Source organism: Oncorhynchus masou, chromosome 25, assembly GCF_036934945.1.
Source record: "Oncorhynchus masou masou isolate Uvic2021 chromosome 25, UVic_Omas_1.1, whole genome shotgun sequence".
Classification (NCBI taxonomy): Eukaryota; Metazoa; Chordata; class Actinopteri; order Salmoniformes; family Salmonidae; genus Oncorhynchus; species Oncorhynchus masou.
This window is the reverse complement of record NC_088236.1, coordinates 7958946-7983183: the sequence shown is the minus strand read 5'-3', so window position 1 is coordinate 7983183 and position 24238 is coordinate 7958946. Positions and strand designations below refer to the sequence as shown.

At 45.9% G+C, this 24238-nt stretch overlaps 1 protein-coding gene across 1 annotated transcript in view; it reads left to right on the top strand.

Annotated features, from left to right (window-relative positions):
- The window catches only part of LOC135513727 (extracellular matrix organizing protein FRAS1-like), a 400333-nt gene extending 378133 nt beyond the window's left edge, over positions 1–22200 (top strand). Inside the window, exons 64-75 of the mRNA XM_064936617.1 lie at positions 82–269; positions 757–1032; positions 6119–6351; positions 12533–12693; positions 12830–13044; positions 15229–15379; positions 15998–16265; positions 17384–17500; positions 18075–18241; positions 18581–18786; positions 20300–20446; positions 20660–22200. Of these exons, the coding sequence (XP_064792689.1) occupies positions 82–269; positions 757–1032; positions 6119–6351; positions 12533–12693; positions 12830–13044; positions 15229–15379; positions 15998–16265; positions 17384–17500; positions 18075–18241; positions 18581–18786; positions 20300–20446; positions 20660–21334 (2804 nt within the window). The 3' untranslated portion in view covers positions 21335–22200. The remainder of the gene's footprint in view (positions 1–81; positions 270–756; positions 1033–6118; positions 6352–12532; positions 12694–12829; positions 13045–15228; positions 15380–15997; positions 16266–17383; positions 17501–18074; positions 18242–18580; positions 18787–20299; positions 20447–20659) is intronic.
- The last annotated feature ends 2038 nt before the right edge of the window (positions 22201–24238 follow it).

Below are 24238 nucleotides of genomic sequence, written 5' to 3'. Positions count from 1 at the left end.
TATTGAAGGTATTTTACGTGACATGTCGACGATGCAGCGTAAGGAAATGTTGAATTGACTTTTTCTGGTCTTTCTATGAAGGCATGGACCACATCCTGTTCAAAGTGGAGATTCTGTCCAATGAGGACAGGGAGTGGCACGAATCCTTCTCATTGGTCCTCGGTCCTGACGATCCGGTGGAGGCGGTGCTTGGAGAGATCACCACGGCAACAGTCACCATCCTGGACCAGGAAGCAGCAGGGAGTCTCATTCTCCCGGCCACGCCCATCGTAAGGAGCATTACTCAATTCAATCTGAATTATAATGTAATTTTTTATAAAATTAATATTTTCAGAACTTGCCAGAAAAAGAGCCAAGACAAGAAAACATCAACTTTAAACTTTCCCTCAAAGATTGTAGCCATAGATACTTACAGTATCTTCTCTGGCATATAGCCTACCTTTAATATATGATTTATGATGTGACATATTTCACGTTAAACCCTTTCTTCTGTTATCAGTCTTGAATAAAAAATTAGGAATTGACCCCAATCAATTACCCTCCCTCCCTCCCTCCCTCCCTCCCTCCCTCCCTCCCTCCCTCCCTCCCTCCCTCCCTCCCTGCCTGCCTGCCTCCCTCCCTGCCTCCCTTCCTCCCTCCCTGCCTCCCTCCCTGCCCCCCCCTCCCTCCCCCCCCCTCCCTCCCTCCCTCCCTCCCTGCCTCCCTCCCTCCCTTCCTCCCTCCCTGCCTCCCTCCCTCCCTCCCTCCCTGTCCCAGGTGGTATCTCTGTCAGACTATGACAACGTGGCTGAGGTGTCTAAGGAGGGCAGTAAGAAGCAGCCTGCGCCTGGCTACCCCTTGGTGTGTGTGACGCCCTGTGACCCGCACTACTCCAAATACTCTGTGATGAGGGAGCGCTGCGACGAGGCAGGCATCAACCAGACCTCTGTTCACTTCTCCTGGGAGGTGGCTGCCCCTACAGACACCAACGGGGCCAGGTCACCTTTCGAGACCGTCACTGATAACACACCCTATACTGGTGTTAACCATATGGTGAGTAGTTAAGTAATAGTCATAGTAGTAGTGGTAGTGGAGTAGTAGTGGTCGTAGTAGTAGTAGTGGTAGTAGTAGATGCAGTGGTAGTAGTAGTGGTAGTAGTAGTAGTAGTAGTAGATGTAGTGGTAGTAGTAGATGTAGTGGTAGTAGTAGTGGTAGTAATAGTGGTAGTAGTAGTGGTAGTAGTAGTGATAGTAATAGTAGTAGTAGTGGTAGTAGTAGATGCAGTGGTAGTAGTAGTGGTAGTAGTAGTGGTAGTAGTAGTGATAGTAGTAGTAGTAGTGGTAGGAGTGGTAGTAGCAGTGGTAGTACTAGCAGTAGTAGTGATAGTAGTAGTAGTAGTAGTAGTAGATGTAGTAGTAGTAGTGATAGTAATAGTAGTGGTAGGAGTGGTAGGAGCAGTGGTAGTACTAGCAGAAATAGTGATAGTAGTAGTAGTAGTTGTAGTAGTAGTAGTAATAGTAGTGGTAGGAGTGGTAGGAGCAGTGGTAGTACTAGCAGAAGTAGTGATAGTAGTAGTAGTAGTTGTAGTAGTAGTAGTGATAGTAATAGTAGTGGTAGGAGTGGTAGGAGCAGTGGTAGTACTAGCAGCAGTAGTGATAGTAGTAGTAGTAGTAGTAGTTGTAGTTGTGGTAGGAGCAGTGGTAGTATTAGCAGAAGTAGTGATAGTAGTAGTAGTAGTAGTAGTAGTAGTTGTAGCAGTGGTAGTACTAGCAGTAGTAGCAGTAGTAGTTGTAGCAGTGGTAGTACTAGCAGAAGTAGTGATAGTAGTAGTAGTTGTAGCAGTGGTAGTACTAGCGGGAGTAGTGATAGTAGTAGTAGTAGTAGTAGTTGTAGCAGTGGTAGTACTAGCGGCAGTATTGATAGTAGTAGTAGTAGTAGTAGTAGTTGTAGCAGTGGTAGTACTAGCAGTAGTGATAGTAGTAGTAGTAGTAGTAGTAGTAGTTGTAGCAGTGGTAGTACTAGCAGTAGTAGTAGTTGTAGCAGTGGTAGTACTAGCAGTAGTAGTAGTTGTAGTAGTTGTAGCAGTGGTAGTACTAGCAGTAGTGATAGTAGTAGTAGTAGTAGTAGTAGTAGTAGTTGTAGCAGTGGTAGTACTAGCAGTAGTAGTAGTTGTAGCAGTGGTAGTACTAGCAGTAGTAGTAGTAGTAGTAGTAGTAGTAGTTGTAGCAGTGGTAGTACTAGCAGTAGTAGTAGTTGTAGCAGTGGTAGTACTAGCAGTAGTAGTAGTTGTAGCAGTGGTAGTACTAGCAGTAGTAGTTGTAGTAGTAGTGAAAGTAGTAGTCGTTGTTGTAGGAGTAGACTGTCACTAATGCCACACCCTATACTGGTTGGTGTAAACCATAGGGTGAGGTACACTCTCAGAAAGAAGAACACTGACTGTTAAACTGTTCTTTGAGAATGGCAGTGGTGGAAACAGTCCCCAAATGTCATACTGGAGTAAAAGTAAAGATACATTAATAGAAAATGACTCAAAAGTGAAAGTCACCCAGTAATACTCTGATTAGTAAAAAAGTATTTGGTTTTAAATGTACTGAAGTATTAAAAGTAAATCTAATAACACAAATATACTTAAGTATATAAAGTAAAAGTATACATCGTTTCAAATTCCAACTTTAAGCAAACCAGACTGCACCATTTTCTTTTAACGTATGGATAGCCAGGGGAACACTCCAACACGAAGACATCATTTACAAATGAAGCATGTGTGTTTAGTGAGTCCGTCAGATCAGAGGCAGTAGGGAGGACCAGGGATGTTCGCTTGATAAGTGCGTGAATGGACCATTGCTGTCAAATCTAATCAAATCCATTTTTATTTGGTCACATGCTGAATACAACAGGTGTAGTAGACCTTACCATGAAATGCTGAATACAACAGGTGTAGTAGACCTTACCATGAAATGCTGAATACAACAGGTGTAGTAGACCTTACCATGAAATGCTGAATACAACAGGTGTAGAAGACCTTACCATGTAGACCTTTATATATATAATATATATATAAAACAAGGCTATATATAGGGGTTACCAGTACCGAGTCAATGTGCGGGGGTAGGGGTTAGTTCAGGTAATTTGCACATGTAGGTAGGGGTAAAGTGACTATGCATGGATAATAAACAGTGAGTAGCAGCAATGTAAATAGTCCGGGTGGCTATTTGATTAAATGTTCAGCAGTCTTATGGCTTGTGAATAGAAGTTGTCAATGAGCCTTTTGAACCTAAACTTGGCGCTCCGGTACAGCTTTTCGTAGTAGAGAGAACAGTCTAAGACTTGGATGACTGGATTCTTTGACATATTTTGGGGCCTTCCTCTGACACTGCATAGTGTATAGAGGTCCTGGATGGCAGGAAGACTGGCCCCAGTGACTCCCCTCTGTAGCGCCGTACGGTCGGATTCCCGAGCAGTTGCCATACCAGGCGGTCATGCAACCGGTCAGGATGCTCTCGATGGTGCAGCTGTTGAACTTTTTGAGGATCTGGAGACCCATGCCAAAACTTTTCAGTCTCCTGAGAGTCTTAGTGTGTTTGGACCATGATAGTTTGTTGGTGATGTGGACACCAAGGTACTTGAAACCCTAGACCTGCTCCACTACAGCCCCGTCGATGTTAATTGAGGGCGTGTTCGGCCCTTCCTATTCCTGTGTTCCAGGATCAGCTCCTTTGTCTTGCTGACGTTGAGGGAGAGGTTGTTGTCCTGGCAATACACTGCCAGATCTCTGATCTCCTACCTATAGTCTGTCTCATGGTTGTCGGTGATCAAGCCTACCACTGCTGTGTCGTCAGCAAACTTAATGATGGTGTTGGAGTCGTGCTTGGAGACACAGTCGTGGATGAACAGGGATTACAGGGACTAAGCACGCACCCCTGAGGGGCCCCCGTATTGAGGATCAACGTGGCAGATTTGTTGTTATCTACCCTTACCACCTGGGGGCAGCCTGTCAGGAAGTCCAGGATCCAGTTGCAGAGGGAGGTGTCCAGTCCCAAGTGTCCATAGCTTAGTGATGAGTGTGGAGGGCACTATGGTGTTGAACGCTGAGCTGTAGTAAATGAACAGCATTCTCACATAGGTGTTCCTTTTATCTAGGTGGGAAACAGAAGTGTGGAGTGCAATCGAGATTGCATCATCTGTGGATCTGTTGGGGTGGTTTGCGAATTGGAGTGGGTCTAGGGTTTCCGGAATGATGGTGTTGATGTGAGCCATGACCAGCCTTTCAAAGCACTTCATGGCTACGGGGATGTAGTCATTTAGGTAGGCCACCTTCTCTTTCTTGGGCACAGGGACTATGGTGATCTGCTTGAAACATGTAGGTATTACAGACTTGGTCAGGGAGAGGTTGAAAATGTAAGTGAAGACACTTGCCAGTTGGTCCACTCATGCAATAAGTACACGCCCTGGTAATCTGTCTGGCCCTGCGGCCTTGTGAATGTTGACCTGTTGTTTATCATGCTCCACGGAGAGCATGATCACACAGTCGTCCGGAACAGTTGGTGCTCTCATGCATGCTTCTGTGTTGCTTGCCTCGAAGCGAGCATAAAAGGTCGACTTCAATCAGTGTAGTTGAAAGGGACGAGACAAGTTAAAACTTCTTGAAACTCCCCAACCCGGATCCGGGTTTGTGACTAAAGCCTCAGGCTCATTAGCATAACGCAACGTTAACGATTTCTGAAAATCGCAAATAAAATGAAAATAATGCGTCTGCTCTCAAGCTTAGCCTTTTCTTAACAACACTGTCATCTCAGATTTTCAAAATATGCTTTTGAACCATAGAAATTGACTAATTTGTGTAAGAGTATGCAAAGCTAGCATAGCATTTTGAGTAGCATTTAGCACGCAACATTTTCACAAAAACCAGATAACCAAATAAATAAAATCATTTACCTTTGAAGAGCTTCTGATGTTTTCAATGAGGAGACTCTCAGTTACATACCAAATGCGCAGTTTTTTCCTGAAAGCGTCTGTGTGTAGGAGAAATCGTTCCGTTTTCTACATTGCGTCTGGCTACCGAAACAAACCGAAAATTCAGTCACCTACAACGTAAAACTTTTTCCGGATTAACTACATAATATCGACCGAAACATGGCAAACGTTGTTTGGAATCAATCCTCAAGGTGTTTTTTCACATATCTCTTCATTGACATGCAGTTCGTGGACGCTTGCTTTCCTCTCTGTATCGCATGGAAAAATACTGGCAGGTGACTTTTGCGCACCAATTTCGGCGCAGGACACCGGGCGGACACCTGGTAAATGTGGTCTCTTATGGTCAATCTTCCAATGATCTGCCCACAAATACGTCACAATGCTGCAGACACCTTGGGGAAACGACAGAAAGGGTTGACTCACTCCTCTCGCATTCACAGCCATATAAGGAGACAATGGAAAACAGAGCCTCAAAAATCCTTGTCATTTCCTGGATGCCATCTCATCTTGGTTTTGCCTGAAGCTCACGTTCTAGGGCACGCACAGAGAATATCTTTGTATTTCTGGACACGTCAGAGTGTTTTCTTTCGAATGGTAGCAATTATATGCATAGTCGAGCATCTTTTTGTGACAAAATATCTTGTTTAAAACGTTAACGTTTTTCATCCAAAAATGAAATAGCACCCCCATAGATGTAAGAGGTTAAAGAAGTATTTTTAAGCCTTGAGACAATTGAAACATGGATTGTGTGTGTGTGCCATTCAGAGGGTGAATGGGCAAGACAACTCAATATTAGGAAGGTGTCCTTAATGCTTTTTACACTCATAGTCTAGGATAGTCAGAAAAAGTTACATTTTAATGGCTAATAAGGCTGGTGGAACCGTTCATAGAGGGTTCTAGGAAGAACCTTTAGATGATAAAACGGTTCTAGGTCGAAACATTTACTGAGGATTCTATGAAGCACCAAAAAGGGTTCCCCTATGGGGACAAACCTGACTGATTCATTGACTGACTAACTGGCTGACTGATTGACTGACTGGTTGACTGACTGATTGATTGACTGGCTGACTGACTGATTGACTGGCTGACTGACTGATTCATTGACTAACTGACTGATTGACATATTGATTGACTGACTGATTGATTGACTGCATTTGCTCCACAGGTCCTGGACAGTATCTATTTCTCTCGGAGGTTCCATGTGCGCTGTGTGGCCCAGGCCCGGGACAAGTCCGGCCATCTTGGAACACCCCTGAGGAGTAACATAGCAACCATCGGCACCGAGGGTTCCATATGCCACACCCCTGTTACCACGGGAACAGCCCGAGGGTTCCAGGCCCAGTCGTTCATCGCCAGTCTGAAGTATCTGGATGTTAAACACAAGGAGCACCCCAACCGGTGAGCAGGGAGTCATTCACACACAAACACAATGAGCAGGTGTGCAAACACACAAACAGTCATGCAGCCAAACATACTACAACACAAGAAGCTCCCCAACCGATGAGCTCACCAAACACAAACATATCTGCATATTTTATTTTTTATTTCACATTTATTTAACCAGGTAGGCCTGTTGAGAACAAGTTCTCATTTGCAACTGCGACCTGGCCAAGATAAAGCATAGCAGTGTGAACAGACAACACAGAGTTACACATGGAGTAAACAATAAACAAGTCAATAACACAGTAGAAAAAAAAGAGAGTCTATATACATTGTGTGCAAAAGGCATGAGGAGGTAGGCGAATAATTACAATTTTGCAGATTAACACTGGAGTGATAAATGATCAGATGGTCATGTACAGGTAGAGATATTGGTGTGCAAAAAAGCAGAAAAGTAAATGAATATAAACAGTATGGGGATGAGGGAGGTAAAATTGGGTGGGCTATTTACTAATAGACTATGTACAGCTGCAGCGATCGGTTAGCTGCTCAGATAGCAGATGTTTGAAGTTGAAGTCTCCAACTTCAGCGATTTTTGCAATTCGTTCCAGTCACAGGCAGCAGAGAACTGGAACGAAAGGCGGCCAAATGAGGTGTTGGCTTTAGGAATGATCAGTGAGATACACCTGCTGGAGCGCGTGCTACGGATGGGTGTTGCCATCGTGACCAGTGAACTGAGATAAGGCGGAGCTTTACCTAGCATGGACTTGTAGATGACCTGGAGCCAGTGGGTCTGGCGACGAATATGTAGCGAGGGCCAGCCGACTAGAGCATACAGGTTGCAGTGGTGGGTGGTATAAGGTGCTTTAGTAACAAAACGGATGGCACTGTGATAAACTGCATCCAGTTTGCTGAGTAGAGTGTTGGAAGCTATTTTGTAGATGACATCGCCGAAGTCGAGGATCGGTAGGATAGTCAGTTTTACTAGGGTAAGTTTGGCGGCGTGAGTGGAAGGAGGCTTTGTTGCGGAATAGAAAGCCGACTCTAGATTTGATTTTAGATTGGAGATGTTTGACATGAGTCTGGAAGGAGAGTTTACAGTCTAGCCAGACACCTAGGTACTTATAGATGTCCACATATTCTAGGTCGGAACCATCCAGGGTGGTGATGCTCGTCGGGCATGCGGGTGCAGGCAGCAAACGGTTGAAAAGCATGCATTTGGTTTTACTAGCGTTTAAGAGCAGTTGGAGGCCACGGAAGGAGTGCTGTATGGCATTGAAGCTCGTTTGGAGGTTAGATAGCACAGTGTCCAAGGACGGGCCGGAAGTATACAGAATGGTGTCGTCTGCGTAGAGGTGGATCAGGGAATCGCCCGCAGCAAGAGCTACATCATTGATATATACAGAGAAAAGATTCGGCCCGAGAATTGAACCCTGTGGCACCCCGATGGAGAGTGCCAGAGGACTGGACAGCATGCCCTCCGATTTGACACACTGAACTCTGTCTGCAAAGTAGTTGGTGAACCAGGCAAGGCAGGCATCAGAAAAACCGAGGCTACTGAGTCTGCCGATAAGAATATGGTGATTGACAGAGTCGAAAGCCTCTGCAAGGTCGATGAAGACGGCTGCACAGTACTGTCTTTTATCGATGGCGGTTATGATATCGTTTAGGACCTTGAGCGTGGCTGAGGTGCACCCGTGACCGGCTCGGAAACCAGATTGCACAGCGGAGAAGGTACGGTGGGATTCGAGATAGACAGTGACCTGTTTGTTGACTTGGCTTTCGAAGACCTTAGATAGGCAGGGCAGGATGGATATAGGTCTGTAACAGTTTGGGTCCAGGGTGTCTCCCCCTTTGAAGAGGGGGATGACTGCGGCAGCTTTCCAATCCTTGGGGATCTCAGATGATATGAAAGAGAGGTTGAACAGGCTGGTAATAGGGGTTGCGACAATGGCGGCGGATAGTTTCAGAAATAGAGGGTCCAGATTGTCAAGCCCAGCTGATTTGTACGGGTCCAGGTATTGCAGCTCTTTCAGAACATCTGCTATCTGGATTTGGGTAAAGGAGAACCTGGAGAGGCTTGGGCGAGTAGCTGCGGGGGGGGCCGGAGCTGTTGGCCGAGGTTGGAGGAGCCAGGAGGAAGGCATGGCCAGCCGTTGAGAAATGCTTGTTGAAGTTTTGGATTTATCGGTGGTGACCGTGTTACCTAGCCTCAGTGCAGTGGGCAGCTGGGAGGAGGTGCTCTTGTTCTCCATGGACTTCACAGTGTCCCAGAACTTTTCGGAGTTAGAGCTACAGGATGCAATTTTCTGCCTGAAGAAGCTGGCCTTTGCTTTCCTGACGGACTGTGTGTATTGGTTCCTGACTTCCCTGAACAGTTGCATATCGCGGGGAATATTCGATGCTATTGCAGTCCGCCACAGGATGTTTTTGTGCTGGTCTATAATAGTTCTAGAAAACCTCCATATGGTCTATAATAATTCTAGAACAACTCCATATGGCCTACAATAGTTCTAGAACACTCCATATGGCCTATAATAGTACTAGAACAACTCCATATGGTCTATAATAGTGCTAGAACAACTCCATATGGCCTATAACAGTTCTAGAACACCTCCATATGGCCTATAATAGTTATAGAACAACTCCATATGGCCAATAATAATTCTAGAATACCTCCATATGGTATATAATAGTTCTAGAACACCTCCATATGGTATATAATAGTTGAACACCTACATATGGTACATAATAGTTCCAGAACACATCCATATGGTCTATAATAGTGCTAGAACACCTACATATGGTCTATAATAGTGCTAGAACACCTACATATGGTATATCATAGTTCTAGAACACCTCCATATGGTCTATAATAGTGCTAGATCACCTACATATGGTCTATAATAGTGCTAGAACACCTACATATGGTATATAATAGTTCCAGAACACCTCCATATGGTCTATAATAGTGCTAGAACACCTACATATGGTCTATAATAGTGCTAGAACACCTACATATGGTATATAATAGTTCTAGAACACCTCCATATGGTCTATAATAGTGCTAGAACACCTACATATGGTCTATAATAGTGCTAGAACACCTACATATGGTATATAATAGTTCCAGAACACCTCCATATGGTCTATAATAGTGCTAGAACACCTACATATGGTCTATAATAGTGCTAGAACACCTACATATGGTATATAATAGTTCTAGAACACCTCCATGTGTTATATAATAGTTATAGAACACCTCCATATGGTATATAATAGTTCAGGAACACCTCCATGTGGTAAAAAATAGTTCTAGAACACCTACATATGGTATATAATAGTAGAACACCTCCATATGGTATAAAATAGTTCAAGAACACCTCCATTGGTAAAAAATAGTTCTAGAACACCTACATATGGTATATAATAGTAGAACACCTGCATATGGTATATAATAGTAGAACACCTCCATATGGTCTATAATAGTTCTAGAACACCTCCATATGGTCTATAATAGTTCTAGAACACCTCCATATGGTATATAATAGTTATAGAACACCTCCATATGGTCTATAATAGTTCTAGAACACCTCCATATGGTATATAATAGTTCTAGAACACCTCCATATGGTATATAATAGTTCAAGAACTCCTCCATGTGGTACAAAATAGTTCTAGAACACCTCCATATGGTCTATAATAGTTCTAGAACACCTCCATATGGTATATAATAGTTATAGAACACCTCCATATGGTCTATAATAGTTCTAGAACACCTCCATATGGTATATAATAGTTATAGAACACCTCCATATGGTATATAATAGTTCAAGAACACCTCCATGTGGTACAAAATAGTTCTAGAACACCTCCATATGGTCTATAATAGTTCTAGAACACCTCCATATGGTTTATAATAGTTATAGAACACCTCCATTTTGTCTATAATAGTTCTAGAACACCTCCATATGGTCTATAATAGTTCTAGAACACCTCCATATGGTATATAATAGTTATAGAACACCTCCATATGGTACATAATAGTTCAAGAACACCTCCATGTGGTACAAAATAGTTCTAGAACACCTCCATATGGTCTATAATAGTTCTAGAACACCTCCATATGGTATATAATAGTTATAGAACACCTCCATATGGTATATAATAGTTCTAGAACACCTCCATGTGGTAAAAAATAGTTCTAGAACACCTACATATGGTATATAACAGTAGAACACCTCCATATGGTATATAATAGTAGAACACCTCCATATGGTATATAATAGTTCTAGAACACCTCCATATGGTATATAATAGTTCTAGAACACCTCCATATGGTATATAATAGTTATAGAACACCTCCATATGGTATATAATAGTTATAGAACACCTCCATATGGTATATAATAGTTCTAGAACACCTCCATATGGTATATAATAGTTCTAGAACACCTCCATATGGTATATAATAGTTCTAGAACACCTCCATATGGTATATAATAGTTCTAGAACACCTCCATATGGTATATAATAGTTCTAGAACACCTCCATATGGTATATAATAGTTCTAGAACACCTCCATGTGGTAAAAAATAGTTCTAGAACACCTACATATGGTATATTATAGTAGAACACCTCCATATGGTCTATAATAGTAGAACACCTCCATTTGGTATATAATAGTTATAGAACACCTCCATATGGTATATAATAGTTCAAGAACACCTCCATATGGTATATAATAGTTCAAGAACACCTCCATATGGTATATAATAGTTCTAAAACACCTCCATGTGGTAAAAAATAGTTCTAGAACACCTACATATGGTATATAATAGTAGAACACCTCCATATGGTATATAATATTAGAACACCTACATATGGTATATAATAGTAGAACACCTCCATATGGTATATAATAGTAGAACACCTCCATATGGTATATAATAGTTCTAGAACACCTCCATATGGTATATAATAGTTCTAGAACACCTCCATATGGTATATAATAGTTATAGAACACCTCCATATGGTATATAATAGTTATAGAACACCTCCATATGGTATATAATATTAGAACACCTCCATATGGTCTATAATAGTTCTAGAACACCTCCATATGGTATATAATAGTTCTAGAACACCTCCATATGGTATATAATAGTTCTAGAACACCTCCATATGGTATATAATAGTTCTAGAACACCTCCATATGGTATATAATAGTTCTAGAACACCTCCATATGGTATATAATAGTTTTAGAACACCTCCATATGTGTAACGGTTTTCTTTAGGTGAAGGAGAGTCGGACCAAAATGCGGCATGGCTATTGAGATTCATGTTTAATAAAACAAAGGAAACACGAATCAATACAAAAACAACAAACGTAACACGAAAAGCGAAACAGCCTATACTGGTGCAAAGTAACACAGAGACAGAAACAAGGACAATCACCCACGACACACTCAATGAATATGGCTGCCTAAATATGGTTCCCAATCAGAGACAACGATAAACACCTGCCTCTGATTGAGAACCACTTCAGACAGCCATAGACTATGCTAGAAAACCCCACTAAGCCACAATCCCAATACCTATGAAAAAACCCCAAGACAAAACACACCACATACCAAAACCCATGGCACACCCTGGCCTGACCAAATAAAGAAAGAAAACACAAAATACTAAGACCAGGGCGTGACAATATGGTATATAATAGTTCTAGAACACATACATATGGTACATAATAGTTCTAGAACACCTCCATATGGTATATAATAGTTCTAGATCACCTCCATATGGTATATAATAGTTCTAGAACACCTCCATATGATCTATAATAGTTCTAGAACACCTCCATATGATCTATAATAGTTCTAGAACACCTCCATATGGTGTATAATAGTTCTAGAACACCTCCATATGGTATATAATAGTTCTAGAACACCTCCATGTGGTCTATAATAGTTCTAGAACACCTACATATGGTCTATAATAGTTCTAGAACACCTATATATGGTCTATAATAGTTCTAGAACACCTACATATGGTGTATAATAGTTCTAGAACACCTCCATATGGTCTATAATAGTTCTAGAACACATACATATGGTATATAATAGTTCCAGAACACCTCCATGTGGGATATAATAGTTCTAGACACTAACATTGTGTTATCTTCTTTTTCTTCTGTAGTATCCACATCTCGGTGCAGATCCCCCACCAGGACGGTATGCTGCCCCTAGTGTCCAGCATGCCCCTCCACAACCTGCACTTCCTGCTGTCGGAGTCCATCTACAGACAACAGCACATCTGTTCAAACCTGGTCACTCTCAAAGACCTGCAGGGGGTCTCTGGTGAGCGTACACACACTTGATCACACACACACACACACACACACACACACACACACACACACACACACACACACTGATGTGCACCAAATAATATAAATCCTCCCTTTAACAAAAGTGTGTTTGATGTGTGTTTCAGAGACGGGTTTCCTGGATGATGTCCAGTATGACAGTATCTCTCTGGGTCCGGGTTATGACAGACCCTACCAGTTCAACCCCGGTGTCCGAGAGGCTAAGAGCATCCAGCTGTATAAACACCTCAACCTGAAGAGCTGCATCTGGACCTTCGATGCCTACTACGACATGACGGAACTCATCGATGTCTGTGGAGGCTCAGTCACTGCCGACTTCCAGGTACGCTACAATACGCCCTGCAGTGGGTTAGGGGTCACATAGAGGGCGTAGGGTCACATAGAGGGTTAGGGAGTCACATAGAGGGCGTAGGGTCACATAGAAGGTTAGGGGGTCACATAGAGGGGTTAGGGGGTCACATAGAGGGTTAGGGGGTCACATAGAGGGGTTAGGGGGTCACATAGAGGGTTAGGGGGTCACATAGAGGGTTAGGGGGTCACATAGAGGGCGTAGGGTCACATAGAGGGTTAGGGGGTCACATAGAGGGCGTAGGGTCACATAGAGGGTTAGGGGGTCACATAGAGGGCGTAGGGTCACATAGAGGGTTAGGGGGTCACATAGAGGGCGTAGGGTCACATAGAGGGTTAGGGGGTCACATAGAGGGGTTAGGGGGTCACATAGAGGGTTAGGGGGTCACATAGAGGGCTTAGGGTCACTTAGGGGGTCACATAGAGGGCTTAGGGTCACATAGAGGGTTAGGGGGTTACATAGAGGGCTAGGGGTCACATAGAGGGCTCGGGGTCACATAGAGGGCTTAGGGTCACATGAGGGTTTAGGGTCACATGAGGGCTTAGGGTCACATGAGGGCTTAGGGTCACATGAGGGCTTAGGGGGTCACATAGAGGGCTTAGGGTCACTTAGGGTGTCACATAGAAGGCTTAGGGTCACATAGAGGGTTAGGGGTTCACATAGAGGGCTTAGGGTCACATAGAGGGTTAGGGGGTCACATAGAGGGCTTAGGGTCACATAGTGGGTTAGGGGGTCACATAGAGGGGTTATGGGGTCATTTAGAGGGCTTAGGATCACATTGAGGACTTAGGGTCACATAGATGGTTAGGGGGTCACATAGAGGGTTAGGGGTCACATAGAGGGTTAGTAAGGTCACATAGAGGGTTAGGGGGTCACATAGAGGGTTAGGGGGTCACATAGAGGGTTAGGGGGTCACATAGAGGGTTAGGGGGTCACATAGAGGGTTCGGGGGTCACATAGAGGGTTCGGGGGTCACATAGTGGGTTAGGGGGTCACATAGTGGGTTAGGGGGTCACATCGAGGGGTAGGGGTCACATAGTGGGTTCGGGGTCACATAGAGGGCTTAGGATCACATAGAGGGCTTAGGATCACATTGAGGGCTTAGGATCACATTGAGGGCTTAGGGTCACATAGTGGGTTAGCGGGTCACATAGAGGGTTAGGGGGTCACATAGAGGGTTAGGGGGTCACATAGAGGGTTAGGGGGTCACATCGTGGGTTAGGGGGTCACATCGTGGGTTAGGGGTCACATCGTGGGTTAGGGGTCACATCGTGGGTTAGGGGTCACATCGTGGGTTAGGGGTCACATAGTGGGTTAGGGGTCACATAGAGGGTTAGGGGTCACATAGAGGGTTAGGGGTCACATAGAGGGTTAGGGGTCACATAGAGGGCTAGGGGTCACATAGAGGGCTAGGGGTCACATCGTGGGTTAGGGGTCACATAGTGGGTTAGGGGTCACATAGTGGGTTAGGGGTCACATAGAGGGTTAGTGGTCACATAGAGGGTTAGTGGTCACATAATGGGTTAGGGGGTCACATAGTGGGTTAGGGGTCACATAGAGGGTTAGGGGTCACATAGAGAGTTAGGGTCACATAGTGGGTTAGGGGGTCACATAGAGGGTTGGGGGTCACATAGAGGGTTAGGGGTCACATAGTGGGTTAGGAGTCAAATTGTACTCTAGTGTTTATCATGCTCTGAATTCACTCCTGGACATAATATGGACATAATATTATCCCAGATATCCCTTTACACACAATAAGACATTATGATTGGAGTCCACAGTACTATTGTGCCCACATTGGCTGGTCAGGTTGATTTGCATTGACTTTGGTTTCCCAGTCATGTGAGCACACAGGCAGTAGAAGCCTTGAATGCTCAGATAGAGTTTACATGTGACTCTTCCCAACCACGGTATGCAAAACATTCTAGGACTGGCTACAGCTGTTGCTACTGTATATCACCTTATATCATGCCATGTTTAGTAGCATTGCATCATGTAATATGATGTCATCTTATGTCATGTCATCTTATGTCATGTCTTGTGTATGTCCACCCCACCCCCCCTCCACCCACCCCCAGGTGCGTGACTCTGTTGTTCCTGGTTGAGTAGTGTTATTTCCTGTCACTTTATCTCATGTCATGCGCTATGTCCCCCCAGGTGCGTGACTCGGCCCAGTCGTTCCTGACGGTGCAGGTTCCTCTCTATGTGTCGTATATCTATGTAACAGCTCCCAGGGGCTGGGCTTCACTGGAACACCACACTGAAATGGAGTTCTCTTTCTTCTATGACACCGTGCTCTGGAGGACAGGTGAGGGGCTGTGTGTGTGTGGGGGGGCTGTGTGTGTGTGGGGGGAGGGTGTGTGTGTGGGGGGGGGGGGCTGTGGGTGGGTGGGGGGAGGGGGCTGTGTGTGTGTGGGGGTGGGCTGTGTGTGGGGGGAGGGGGGCTGTGTGTGGGGGGAGGGGGCTGTGTGTGTGGGGGAGGTGGGGCTGTGTGTGTGGGGGAAGGGGGACTGTCTGTTGGGGGGCGGTGTGTGTCGGGGGGCTGTGTGTGGGGGGAGGGGGGCTGTGTGTGGGGGGAGGGGGGCTGTGTGGGGGGAGGGGGGCTGTGTGTATGGGGGGGGCTGTGTGTGGGGGAGGGGGCTGTGTGTGTGTGCGAGGGCAGGCTGTGTGTGGGGGGAGGGGGGCTGTGTGTGTGGGGGGAGGGGGCTGTGTGTATGGGGGGGGGCTGTGTGTGGGGGGGGGGCTGTGTGTGTGTGCGAGGGCAGGCTGTGTGTGGGGGGGAGGGGGGCTGTGTGTGTGGGGGGAGGGGGGCTGTGTGGGGGAGTATAAGGGGTGTATAAGGGGTTGGTATGTCTCTGTGTAACTCTGTTTACCTGGTATGTCTCTGTGTATCTCTGTTTAACTGGTATGTCTCTGTGTCCACTAGGCATCCAGACAGACAGCGTTCTGTCAGCCAGACTCCAGATCATCAGGATCTACATAAGAGAAGATGGCCGTCTGGTCATCGAGTTCAAAACACACGCCAAGTTCAGGGGCCAGTTTGTCCCCGAGCACCACACTCTGCCTGGGCACAAGTCCCACCTGATGGTCCCGGACCACCTAGGGGGGATCGAGTTCGACATGCAGCTTATCTGGAGCGCCCAGTCCTTTGATTCTCCCTACCAGCTCTGGAAAGCCACCTCCTCTTACAGCAGGTCAGTAAACAGACATACTGTTATATACAGTTATAGATATATATATTAATAGATATACCCAGTCCTTTGATTCTCCCTACCAGCTCTGGAAAGCCACCTCCTCTTACAGCAGGTCAGTAAACAGACATACTGTTGTATACAGTTATAGATATATATATTAATAGATATACCCAGTCCTTTGATTCTCCCTACCAGCTCTAGAAAGCCACCTCCTCTTACAGCAGGTCAGTAAACAGACATACTGTTATATACAGTTATAGATATATATATTAATAGATATACCCAGTCCTTTGATTCTCCCTACCAGCTCTAGAAAGCCACCTCCTCTTACAGCAGGTCAGTAAACAGACATACTGTTATATACAGTTATAGATATATATATTAATAGATATACCCAGTCCTTTGATTCTCCCTACCAGCTCTAGAAAGCCACCTCCTCTTACAGCAGGTCAGTAAACAGACATACTGTTATATACAGTTATAGATATATATATTAATAGATATACCCAGTCCTTTGATTCTCCCTACCAGCTCTAGAAAGCCACCTCCTCTTACAGCAGGTCAGTAAACAGACATACTGTTATATACAGTTATAGATATATATATTAATAGATATACCCAGTCCTTTGATTCTCCCTACCAGCTCTGGAAAGCCACCTCCTCTTACAGCAGGTCAGTAAACAGACATACTGTTGTATACAGTTATAGATATATATATTAATAGATATACCCAGTCCTTTGATTCTCCCTACCAGCTCTAGAAAGCCACCTCCTCTTACAGCAGGTCAGTAAACAGACATACTGTTATATACAGTTATAGATATATATATTAATAGATATACCCAGTCCTTTGATTCTCCCTACCAGCTCTAGAAAGCCACCTCCTCTTACAGCAGGTCAGTAAGGGTTACTCAGTGTTTAAGCTTTTGTTCCGACCTGTGTCTTCGGCATGCCACAAAACAGTGTTAGCCTGCTGAGCTAAGTTAAAGCCTAGGCATTAGCCTGGGGACCTAATGTAAACGTCGTCAGGTCTCAGGGCAACGTTAAAACATCATGTAAGTGTGATTCAGAAGCGTCTCTGTTAGAGGAGCTTTACCATAATGTTTGTTGTGTTCCAGGAAAGACTACTCTGGAGAGTACACAGTGTTTCTGATCCCCTGTACCGTGCAGCCAACCCAACCATGGACCGACCCTGGAGACAAGCCTCTGTCCTGCACTGCCCATGCCCCAGAGAAGTATGTCCCTCCACAGCCACCATACACTTCTTAGTGAGGGCCCCAGAGAAGTATGTCCCTCCACAGCCACCATACACTTCTTAGTGAGGGCCCCAGAGAAGTATGTCCCTCCACAGCCACCATACACTACTTAGTGAGAGCCCCAGAGAAGTATGTCCCTCCACAGCCACCATACACTTCTTAGTGAGGGCCCCAGAGAATTATGTCCCTCCACAGCCACCATACACGTCTTAGTGAGGGCCCCAGAGAATTATGTCCCTCCACAGCCACCATACACTTCTTAGTGAGGGCCCCAGAGAATAATGTCCCTCCACAGCCACCATACACTTCTTAGTGAGGGCCCCAGAGAATGATGTCCCTCCACAGCCACCATACACTTCTTAGTGAGGTCCATACACTGTTGCCATGCTCCTATCTTGACAATTGGTTGGCAAATAAAGATATGGTTGATTTGGTTAAATATGTCACTCAAACATATGTTGTGGTGTTCCTCAAGGCTCCATCCTAGGACCTGTTTCATATGGCCATGCTCGACGTATACGGTAAGAACCTGACATAATGTCATTTCTCCCAGGTTCCAACTACCTATAGCCTTCCAGCAGACCAACCGACCGGTGCCTGTCGTGTACAGCCTCAACACAGAGTTTCAGCTGTGCAACAATGAGAAGGTGTTCATGATGGACCCAGCCGTCGCTGACATGTCCATGGCTGAGATGGACTACAAGGGAGCCTTCTCTATGGGTACAATAACCGTTCCACACACAAGTCACAGGGCAGACCCAAATAAAGAGAACGGGGATAGTTGAGCTATTACCCGTTATCTACATGACCAAACATCCCGACTTACACAAAGATATTGTAAAAAGATATACACTATTTCACTATTTTCCACAGTGACTGAAAATAGAAAACACGGCTCAATTTTATCCGCTTGCCCATATGTCTGTGATGCCACTGGGTTCAAAATGTGTGGCCCTTATATCCAGTCATCCACAACTTGTCTCTCTGCTGCCCCTACAGGGCAGATGCTGTATGACAGGTGCTGTTTATTACAGTATTGTCTCTCTGCTGCCCCTACAGGCCAGACATTGTATGGCAGGGTGCTGTGGAACCCAGAGCAGAACCTGAACTCAGCCTACAAGCTGCAGCTGGAGAAGGTGTATCTGTGTACAGGACGGGATGGATACGTGCCCTTCTTCGATCCCACGGGGACTCTGTACAACGAGGGCCCTCAGTACGGCTGCATCCAGACCAACAAACAGCTCAAACACAGGTTTCTGATTCTGGTATGTATATCTACTGAGATGGAGAGATGTTTTCCCCATGTCTGCCATGGAGCTGCCCATTCTAATACAGGTTTTCTGGCAAAGTGTGCCCTCTATTCATCTCTATGATGGTGTAGTTTCTATTCAACTCCCATTGTCCTCTTGTGGTGGTTGGAGATATTGGTGATGTTCCAGGTGGGTTTTTTTTCACAGTCCGCGCTGCACATCTCAGAAGATGTCACATGTCACATGTATGTGCTTCCTGAGATGCTTCAAAACACTGAGAATCTGTGCAAACTGTTTGTCGACGTAGTCCTTTTCATCACACATTCTTATTCCAACCAGACTTGTATCACAGAGTGCATACTGCGCATTTCTTTTATAAATCTGATCCCTTCGGGAGTTGAACCCACAACCTAAGAGTTTCCTAGCACCACCAGTTTGAGTCACGTAGTTGACCCGTGACCTTTTGGTTTGTCTCGTGGTATGTCACCCAACGTAAACAGCCAACCTGATGGACTGGTTTGATCCACATCGCTCAGGGCGTAGTCATGGCCTTACAGAGATAAGACTTTGAGCTATTCAAATAGGAGGAATCTTATTGGTGTACAAATCACTGGTCTGGTATCGTATTGCTGGATCATTTATGCTGACGTTTGCAATAATGGGTGTATGGCAGGCTATTGTCACAAATGCTGGAAATTAAACAATTTACTGAAACTACACATTTTACTGAAACTACACGTTTTACTGAATCTGCTTGTTTTACTGAAACTACATGTTTACTGAAACTACACGTTTTACTGAATCTGCTTGTTTTACTGAAACTACATGTTTACTGAAACTGCTTGTATTACTGAAATGGCTTGTTTTACTGAAACTACAACTGAAAGTCCAAGCTTTACTTAAGCAATAAGGCCTGAGGGCGTGTGGTATATGGCCAATATACCACAACTAAGGGCTGTTCTTATCCACAACGCAACACGCCGTATACCACAAACCCCAGAGGTGCCTAACTGCTACTATAAACTGGTTACCAACGCAATTAGAGCAGTAAAAATACATGTTTTGTCATTACCACGGCTGTCAGCCAATCAGCATTCATCAAATCAAATCAAATTTATTTGTCACATACACATGGTTAGCAGATGTTAATGCGAGTGTAGCGAAATTGGTTGGCTCAAACCAACCAGTTTATAATGAGATTTAAACAACAAATGTACTAATGTACGTTCCACATGGGGTGGCAGGGTAGCCTAGTGGTTAGAGCGTTGGTCTAGTAACCGGAAGGTTGCAAGTTCAAACCCCCGAGCTGACAAGACACAAATCTGTTGTTCTGTCCCTGAACAAGGCAGTTAACCCGCTGTCATTGAAAATAAGAATTTGTTCTTAACTGACTTGCCTGGTTAAATAAAGGTAAAATAAAAAAATAAACTTCTGCATCTATAGCCTACATACAGCAGTTAGCTTGCCTTGTTAGCATGTTTGATTGGATAAGTTGGAAATAACAGTTTTATAACGTCTCTCCTTTTAGGATCGGAAGCAGCCTGACGTCTGTGACAGGTACTTCCATGACGTTCCCTTCGAAGCCAATTTTGCGTCGGATATCACCGAATTACAGACCATGACAGCCATACCTGGTGTTGATGGATTTACCATGAAAGTTGATGCCCTGTACAAGGTCAGCGAAGACAAAGACTTATTCACTTAACTGTAATGATTTATTAAATGATAATGTACTGCTTATGAATGCATTATATATGAGTTCTAAATGTGTTATGAAGGCCTTAGGTACCCTTCAAAAAAGGTCTTCAAGTTTGAGGGTAACTCTCAGAGAAGTAAAATGATTGATCTGATTCATCTCCATGGTAACTCTCTCTCTTTTGATTGACAGGTGGAGGCGGGGCATCAGTGGTACCTTCAGGTGATCTACGTGATTGGTCCTGAGTCCATATCCGGCCCCAGGATTCAGCGTTCTCTGACCTATCAGCTCACCCACAGCAGCGGCGGGGGGCGGACTCGCCGGGATCTGGTCAATCAGCTGAGCCAAAGCATCGGGCACAGCCGTGCTCGCCGGGACCTTGTTGACCACAGCGGACGTCTCACTCTAGACCAGTCTCTGATATATGACAACGAGGGTGACCAGACGAAGAACGGAACCAACATGAAGACTCTCCGCCTCGAGGTCCCCGCTGCCTCATCCTTTAACCCCCAGATGGGCGGTTCGGTGGGCGGGGGCGTGGCCGCACTAACCCTATTGGTCCTCGTCCTGCTCGCTTCATGTTTACTCTTCAGGAAGTGCCGCCGATCGGCTGGTAAGAAGCCACCCCAGAAGGCAGAGGAGTACCCTCTGAACACCAAGGTAGAGGTGTGTTTGGAGAGGACCCTGGAGAAGAACTTCAGCTCGAAACACTGCACCGTCAGGAACATCAACATCAACCGGAACTACGACAACGTCAACTCCAAGGTCAACAGAGGCGCAAAGGTCAACGGAGGGGCGAAAGTCAAGCAGGTCAACCTGGAGGTCAAGCTCCACAACAACCTCCACAACGACGGCACCGAGGTCTGAGGATCCCCACCACCTCCCACCATTGTTTACCCTGGCGAGATCATTTCCCCACTTGGGGTGCCAACGTTGAACTAGTAGAAGTAACAGTTCTACTCAAGGGGAAACATCTACCGGAATGGAGGAGTATTTTATGAGACATCTAAAAGAAATGTCATTTTCTAAAAAGCGTTTGTTTGTACTTCTGGAATAAAATATTGTTTGTTAATGTATTTTTATATGACCGTGATGAGAGATAAAAGGGAAGAGTTGTTTTTGACGGCCAGCTATGCAGCGTTTATTCAAATCATTTCAAAACTGGGCTACCTCAGGAATAGGGAAACGAGTGAACAACTATCGAACTATGGCGTAAAAACATGATTGATTGTGTCATTATTTGAATCTATTTGGGTCTCTTTAGTTTTTTTCTTTCTTTGTGTTTTCAACTTGTCATCGTTGACGAACGACGAGAGAATCAGTCAAGGGAAATCTGCTGCCTTGTTTTCGCTTTATGTTTCCATGACAACAACAACGCCAAAATGATCAACGTATGGTAGCACTTTGCTTCCAGCTTTGTCTTGAATAATTTGAATAGTTCAGTTATAGCTCGGCTGCATTATTTAATCACAGTGCCATAATATGACTATGAAAGTATGAAACACAGTCAGGACACCAATCCTAACTCCACTTTCGTTCATCATTCATTCATTTCAATGGAAGATTTGCACAAAAACCTTAGGATGCAGGCCTATAGCGTGTTATGGTCTTCTGCCCACAACTGAATGAGCAGTGTTGTAATTTATATATTTTCAAGTGCAATTAAATCCATGAACACACTCTCTCCTCAAACTAAGTTCTCTGCATGTGGAACTAAGATCCAGCCTAGTAATATAGTGTGTCTGAAATGACACCCTATCCCCTATACCAGTGTTTCCCTGGCCCTACTCCAGTCCTCCAGTACCCCAACAGCCCAACTCCAGTCCTCCAGTACCCCAACAGCCCAACTACAGTCCTCCAGTACCCCCAACAGCCCAACTCCAGTCCTCCAGTACCCCCAACAGCCCAACTACAGACCTCCAGTACCTCCAACAGCCCAACTCCAAACCTCCAGTACCCCCAACAGCCCAACTCCGGTCCTCCAGTACCTCCAACTCCGGTCCTCCAGTACCCCCAACAGCCCAACTCCGGTCCTCCAGTACCCCCAACAGCCCAACTCCGGTCCTCCAGTACCCCCAACTCCGGTCCTCCAGTACCTCCAACAGCCCAACTCCGGTCCTCCAGTACCCCCAACAGCCCAACTCCGGTCCTCCAGTACCCCCAACTCCGATCCTCCAGTACCCCCAACAGCCCAACTCCGGTCCTCCAGTACCCCCAACAGCCCAACTCCGGTCCTCCAGTACCCCCAACTCCGATCCTCCAGTACCCACAACAGCCCAACTCCGGTCCTCCAGTACCCCCAACAGCCCAACTCTGGTCCTCCAGTACCCACAACAGCCCAACTCTGGTCCTCCAGTACCCCCAACAGCCCAACTCTGGTCCTCCAGTACCCCCAACAGCCCAACTCTGGCCCTCCAGTACCCCCAACAGCCCAACTCTGGCCCTCCAGTACCCCCAACAGCCCAACTCTGGTCCTCCAGTACCCCCAACAGCCCAACTCTGGTCCTCCAGTACTCCCAACAGACCAACTCTGGTCCTCCAGTACTCCCAACAGCCCAACTCTGGTCCTCCAGTACCCCCAACAGCCCAACTCTGGTCCTCCAGTACCCCCAACAGCCCAACTCTGGTCCTCCAGTACCCCCAACAGCCCAACTCTGGTCCTCCAGTACCCCCAACAGCCCAACTCTGGTCCTCCAGTACCCCCAACAGCCCAACTCCGGTCCTCCAGTACCTCCAACTCCGGTCCTCCAGTACCCCCAACAGCCCAACTCCGGTCCTCCAGTACCCCCAACAGCCCAACTCCGGTCCTCCAGTACCCCCAACTCCGGTCCTCCAGTACCTCCAACAGCCCAACTCCGGTCCTCCAGTACCCCCAACAGCCCAACTCCGGTCCTCCAGTACCCCCAACTCCGATCCTCCAGTACCCCCAACAGCCCAACTCCGGTCCTCCAGTACCCCCAACAGCCCAACTCCGGTCCTCCAGTACCCCCAACTCCGATCCTCCAGTACCCACAACAGCCCAACTCCGGTCCTCCAGTACCCCCAACAGCCCAACTCTGGTCCTCCAGTACCCACAACAGCCCAACTCTGGTCCTCCAGTACCCCCAACAGCCCAACTCTGGTCCTCCAGTACCCCCAACAGCCCAACTCTGGCCCTCCAGTACCCCCAACAGCCCAACTCTGGCCCTCCAGTACCCCCAACAGCCCAACTCTGGTCCTCCAGTACCCCCAACAGCCCAACTCTGGTCCTCCAGTACTCCCAACAGCCCAACTCTGGTCCTCCAGTACTCCCAACAGCCCAACTCTGGTCCTCCAGTACCCCCAACAGCCCAACTCTGGTCCTCCAGTACCCCCAACAGCCCAACTCTGGTCCTCCAGTACCCCCAACAGCCCAACTCTGGTCCTCCAGTACCCCCAACAGCCCAACTCTGGTCCTCCAGTACCCCCAACAGCCCAACTCCGGTCCTCCAGTACCCCCAAAAGCCCAACTCCGGTCCTCCAGTACCCCCAACAGCCCAACTCCAGTCCTCCAGTATTGTTAGTATTGTTAGTATAGTATTGTTATTGTTGTAGCCCCAGACAAACTCAGCTGATTCAACTCATTGAGCTGTTGGGAGTACTGGACGTCTGGAGTTGGGAAACACTGATCTGTACTTTATGGTGCACCAATGGGTCCTAGACAAAAGTAGTCCACTAGGGAATAGGGGTGTCTTTTTTTGGGATGCACACTGGCTGCTTTTACACAGGCAGCAAAATCTGATCTTTTGACCA